We start from the raw sequence: 6,525 nt of genomic DNA, 5'->3' as shown, positions 1-6,525 counted from the left end.
GTTCGTTTCCTGTCTTCTGTCCTTGCCTTTCTTCTTTCTTAGGAAACTATCACAAGCAAAATTTCAATCTAAGTGAGAAGGAACTAAAGAAAAATTAGATTTGGTGGGATGCCACTAGTATGAAGTTTATTTTGTTCAAAGATTCTTTCTTTTAAATAGGAAGATGCCCTCTGGTGTTGGATGGAGGCTGAAGATGAGCAATTCCTACAATTAAAGTATCAGAGAGCTATTCTGAGATAACTGGGAGAGAAATAGAGGCTGGAATAGGTGTGCTTTAAAGTAAACATGGTTTCTCCATACATTTTATTCTGTAACATGTAGGGGGCACTTAAGAGGAAAGTCAGGACAAATGCTTATTATGACATAGTCAAGGTGGCTGTGGGGCCCCTCATGGCCCAAAACATAGACATGGCTATTTTTCAGTTTCTATTCATATTCGTGTTATTTTTCATTGCAAAGTCACATATGCCCATAGTATCTGTATGAGTAAACATAATTCCATGTGCCTACTTATATGGAAAGCAGTCCTAACCAATGTGGGTCATGCTGAAATGGCCAAATGAATATATCTGTAAATAAGCGTGGGTTGTGCCCAACGTACCTTCCGTTTCCTGGATGATTAGAATGAGTCTGGCCTGGCGGATTCTGAAGCGTCTGATTAAGGCCCTGTCTGACCATGGCAGCAGGCTATTATGCACAGCTGGAAGTAAGAGAGGCCTTGTTATCACAGGACTGAAGCATTCTGAAAACAGCTGAGAATGTTCCTTATACTGGCTGAATGACTGCCCTATTCTGGTCTGTTCACTTTGGCAAATAGAAGCGGCACGTGGGCTGCTGATGGAAATGAACTCACTGGCCTAGGTGCGTTCTGTTCTATAATGGTACCCTTGGTTGCCAAAGTCCTGCCTATTTCAAGGTCACAGTTACTAAAGCAATTTTGATTATCCAAGGAGTGGGAGGAGGTTCTTCAGTGAAATGAGCTCATTTGTTACCCAGTCCCCTTTCCCTCCTGTCTTTGAACAGCTCAGCAGGGCCCATTACCCACCCCAGTGACATTTTCTTTTTATTGGATCCTAATGTGCATTCACACTAGTGGAGAGGAGGTTAAAAGGGTGCTCCCCCCAAACTTTCCTCCCCTGAAAGAATCGCTGGCAATTGGTCATCCAAGATCATTATGATGTGAAAGCTGACAGTGATTTTCACGGAGTTGGAGACAAGGGCAGAAAGGAGGCCCCATACCCTTTATTTAATGGGGGACTTGAACCAGAATGGACTTTTTCTATGCTTTTTAAATTAAGAACTAATAAGCCATCCCAGTGGGCAATTTGGGGGAATGACCTTCTTTCACAAAGCCTTACCATTAAAAGGTTCCAGAATTGAAAAACTTGAACATTCTTACTATTCATGAAAAATTGAAGGATTAATTCCTTGAAATTTACACCCCTTAGAGCTATGCAACAGAGAAACTGTGCTAATGGATTATCAGTGTGTTGCTTTACATTAATGTTCAAATTTAACTTAAAAAAAAAAAAGAAATCTCTGCCTTCTGTGAAACCATGCTTTTCTCCATTCAAAACTGAAAATAAGAGATTCTTATGTGTATAGCCAGACACACACATACACACCTACTACTGGTGAGTTGCCACAGTAGGAAATCTGATATTATGATCCAGATTCCTCTTAAGAATCTGAGTAAATGAGTGATCATGACCAGAATCCTGTATAAAGAGGGGAAGTTGGTAGTTGGTGTTTTCTGTTGAATTTCTCTTGTTTTGAGTTGTTTTGCTTTAAGTTGTGTTCTCTCCCCCCCCACCCCCACCCATAGACTGTCAAGGGGATGTTGGACAATCCTAATGAGCCTGTTAGTGACCTGTCTTACTTTGACTGCATTGAGAGTGTGATGGAAAACTCCAAGGTAAGCTTGTCTGTAATGCAGAAGTCAACATGGCCGAAGTGGGCAAGGTTTAGATGCACACGTCCACCTGGCTGGTCTGTCCCACTGACTGGCCGTGTGTATCATAAAGCCTGTTTTAGCATCCTCTTCTTGATTGTTTCTCAAACTTACGGATGCATCAGAATCACCACGGGGAGCTCGTTAAGCAGTGATTGCTGGGACCCACCTCCCACTTTCTTACCTAGTAGGTCCAAAATAGGACTGAGAGTCTCTACTCTTTACCAGCCCAGGTCTTGCCCTGTGATCCATGATCCATACTTTGAGGTCACATTACAAATAGGTCTTTTTTTTGAGATATTTTTGCTACAGGTCATGTGCACTTGCCAGAGAGACAGAGAGACAGTAAACAAGTAATCATTCCGGGGTGGGGGGGGGGGGGGGGTTGGCCACTCTGGAATCCCTTTTCCTCCATTCTCCTCTCAGGATTTTGGGGGCATGCATACACACGCACCTAGCATGAGTTTTGTTAAGCCACTGGGTTAAGCCACTACGGTCGACTATGTGGGAGACCAGTGATGTAACCATTACACTATCAGCTGGTCCCACACACTATGTGGGAGTCCAGTGATGTAACCATTACACGATCAGCTGGTCCCACACGTCTATCTTACTGTGAATGGAATTGTATGCTTTCTACCACTGAGGCCAGACTGCTATGGAAAGCCCTTCAGTGACCTTGGCTTGTATGGGATCCTCTCGTCTGTTCTTTTTGCCCATCGTCCATGGCATGCATTCCCAAGGAGGATGAAAGTTGTGTTGTTTTTGTCGGAGGTAGGGAGGCATTGAAAAAATCCAAAGTAATACAGCGACTTATGTTGCATGTCCCCGTTTTGACCCTACTCAACCAAATCCAATTACTTAGTACTTAATTTTAGGGTGGACTCAATCAGGAAAAAAAGTTTAAAAGGCTCTTTAATGGAACAGTAATAGAAAAAATTGTTGAAAAAAAATGTTGATCTGTGGTTTTTATATAAATATTTTTCAAGGAAGTCTCAAAATCAAAAGGTGAAAGTGGAGTGCAAGTGAGATGAATGGAGGTTGAGCTGTTTCCATCTGGCTTTGTACCTGCAGTCTGAGCACGTGTTTTTTTTTGTTGTTTTTTTTGTTGTTTGTTTTTTTGGAGACGTTTTCGCTATAGGGCGCGTGCGCTCGCCAGACAGAGAGAGACATAGAGACAGAAAGCGAGAAATCACCCCCCAGGGGGGATGGCCACACCGCAGTCCCTTCTCTTCCATTCTCCTCTCGGGATCTTGGGCACGCACACACACCTGGCATGAGATCCAAGCCACTCGGTCCAGGACGCGAACCGTGTTCGTCTACGTGGGAGTCCAGCGACATAGCCATTATACTAACTGCTGGTTCCCTGAGCACGTGTTTTGTTATGTCACTTTTACATTAGCTTTGGGGAAATATCTGTAGTGGTGTTAGGAGGGCTCAGTTTGTGTTGGGCTAAGGCAACCAGCTTGTTCTCCACCCAGCTTCTTTTATGGGATTACACATTGTGTAAAATCTATACACAGATCCAAAGAAACAGTTCCTTTTCTGAGAGAGAGAGACTTTTTGCTGTAGGGTGTATGTGATTGCCAGAGAGACAGACAGAAAGCAAGAAATCATTCCCCAGGAGGGATGGCCACACTTCAGTCTCTTCTCCTCTATTCTCCTCCTGGGATTTGGGGCACATACACACACGTACCTGGTATGAGTTTCAAGCCCCTGGGTCTGGGACTCGAACTATGGTTGGCCATGTGGGAGTCCAGCGACAGAACCATTATACCATGTGCTAGTCTTAGCAGTTTCTTCTTAAGAAGAATGCAGGTTAGGAGAGAAGCAGAAATCCTCTTCGTTCTTTACTTTGCTAGTTCTTATGTAAAGTATATTCTTTTGTATATCTGCCTCCTGTTCTAGGCAACTCCATAGTTTCTCCAAAGGGTTGAGCATCCTGCCATTCCATTTTCTGTGAGTCTGGAAAGTACAACCTGCCTTACTGGTGTCTGACAAGGCCCATAGGACACTGATCCCAGAACTGGGGCAGGTGTCCTGCCTCTGAACCAGCGACTTTTGTGTGAACTTGTGCAGGGTGTGCGACCTCTCTGGGTTGGAATCTGAACACTGACATCCCCTCAGCTGTTATTTTAAAGACCTCTGAGCAAAGACGACACCAGTGATTTTCAAAATAAGGCAAATACTTAAAATGTTTAGGAGACATCCCTAACAAGTATCTATTTAAATTTTATTGTCAATAAGTGAATGAATGATATTAAGAAAGTTACATCGTCTGCTTCTTTGGGTGTGACTTCACCTGTAGCTCAGTGGATGCATCGTAATTTTTATGTTCTGGCAACTAATAATTCTCAGGTTAGACCATTCACCTGAGAGATGCCTTGCATAGATTTTTTTTTTTTTTTGAGAGAGAGATTTTTGCTATAGGGTGTGCACATTCGCTAGAGACAGAGAGAAAGTGAGAAATCACCCTCAGAGGGGGTGGCCATGCCACAATCTCTTCTCCTCTCGAGATTTTGGGCATGTATCTACATGTGCCCAGCGTGAATTTTCAGCTGCTGGGTCTGGGACTCAAACTGCAAATGACTACATGAGAGTCTAGCAACGTAACCATTGTGCCATTTGCTGGTACTGCCTTGCATAGATTTTGCTGTCTTGTTTTTGTGTACTAGCTGTGTACACAAAAACTTGGTATATAACTTTCAGATGAAAGGTTCATCCTTCTGTTATTTATCTCTCTTTATAGAAGAGAGTGGTATAATCCCTTGAACCTCCTCTTAATGCAAATAAAGGAGAAATGGCAAATGTTATGCACTCAGCACACTTGCATGTTGAAGTCGAACCTGTAGCCTCCTTTACCCAGTGCTGTAAAACAACGCTGGACAAAGCATATTGCTGGCCATTTGTTTTGCAGGTTCTGGGCGAGTCGATGGCAGGGATTTCACAGAATGCCAAGACCGGCGACCTTCCTGCCTTCGGGGAATGTGTGGGAATTGCTTCAAAGGCTCTCTGTGGGCTGACGGAGGCTGCAGCTCAGGTAAGGGGCTGGTCCTGGCACAGGTCTTCCAGCCTCGGACCCTGTGCCAGATTGTACACTTTGAGAATGGCTGGATCCCTATGGGAGGCAAAGGGCACCTCATCCTCAGCGCCTTCTCCACACATGACCACAGGGACCATGGGGAAAGCCATGCTTCTGTGCCAGCTGGGGCATCTAGACAAACTGTAGCAAGTTACTTCTGGGAATGGAGCTGTTATGGACTACGTCAGGGAGGACAGTGAGACTTAACTGAACACTGCAGACTGTCCCAGCATATAAAGTCAGAGGATAGCATTTTTTAAAAGAGGTTTTGCCTTGGGACCAGCAGTTAGCGTAATGGCTATGTCTCTGGACTCCCATGTAGTCGACCATGGTTCAAGTCCCGGACCCGGCGGCTTAAACTCACACCCTGCGCGTGTGCGCATGTACCCAAGATCCCGAGAGGAGAATGGAGGAGAAGGAATTGCGGCATGTCCATCCCCCCTAGGGGGTTGGTTTCTCACTCTCTATCTCTGTCTCTCTCTTTCTTCCTGGCAAGCGCATGCGCCTAATAGCAAAAACCTCTAAAAAAAAAAAAAATGTAAAGAGGTTTTTGCCTTTGGGCACTTGTGCTCACCAGAGACAGAGACAGTGAGAGGGAAAGTGAGAAATCACTCCCTAGGGGGAATGGCCACACCACAATCCCTTCTCCTCTCTTCTCCCAGAATCTTGGGCATACACGCACATGTGCCCATTGTGAGTTTCAAGCCACCGGGTCCAGGACTTGAACCCTGGTCAGCTATATGGGAGTCTAGCAATGTGACCTCTATACCATCTGGTGACCCCATAGGTTTTTTTCTCAGTCTTGATTTGTAGGTGAATTGTTTGGAGTGAGAGGAATGGGCACTGAATAACTGAACGTTGTCTGAGACTTTAATTATAAAAATGTTAGGCTCTTTAGAGGATCAGAGAAGAAAAAATTAGATACCACTATGGAGGGATGTGCTAATGACATCTTCTTTGCTCTTCTTTGATTGTCTCATGTATTTCCTATAATTATGGAGCTCATGTGACATGAGCTTCAAAGACATCAGCATTTGCCTTAAAGGCTTTATCATTTGACAGTTGCCTTGAACTTAGATTTTACTGAACCATAGAGAAACATCCTTACTTTGGGGTCAAAACTGTCTGCCTTCATCCTTCCCCTTACAGCTCAGGGGGAATGAATTAAGGTCAAAATTTCTGCTCACAGATTCATTTTCTCGCTGTTCTTTGGCTCACACATCCAAAGAGTGTTAACAAATCTCTTAAAACAAATGCTCTCCTATTTTGCTGCTGTTTTCTGAACCACCTTGCTTGTCCTTCCTCATGAAAAAATTGAGATTCTTCCTGCTATTAGAAATACTGACCTAAACAGTAAGGACAGGCTCAGCTGTGAGACAGGAAACTCAAGCAGGGCAGCCTCCAGGGTTGACGAACCTCACAGCCCCAGCCCATCAGTCTGCACCCACTTTTTCCTGCCTCCTGCGTTGGTCAGCCAAAGACTCAGCTTCCT

General features: G+C 44.3%; 1 protein-coding gene across 1 annotated transcript in view; it reads left to right on the top strand.

Moving 5' to 3' along the window:
- The window catches only part of TLN2 (talin 2), a gene marked incomplete in the record, with an annotated part of 559,462 nt that overhangs the window by 450,938 nt on the left and 101,999 nt on the right, over nucleotides 1-6,525 (top strand). The window contains 2 exon segments of the mRNA XM_014593350.2: nucleotides 1,826-1,915; nucleotides 4,869-4,991. Of these exon segments, the coding sequence (XP_014448836.1) occupies nucleotides 1,826-1,915; nucleotides 4,869-4,991 (213 nt within the window).

This window comes from Tupaia chinensis, unplaced genomic scaffold, assembly GCF_000334495.1.
Source record: "Tupaia chinensis unplaced genomic scaffold, TupChi_1.0 Scaffold000063_1, whole genome shotgun sequence".
Classification (NCBI taxonomy): domain Eukaryota; kingdom Metazoa; phylum Chordata; class Mammalia; order Scandentia; family Tupaiidae; genus Tupaia; species Tupaia belangeri.
Note: the sequence above shows the minus strand (reverse complement) of the source record. Positions and strands in the feature narration are given on the sequence as shown.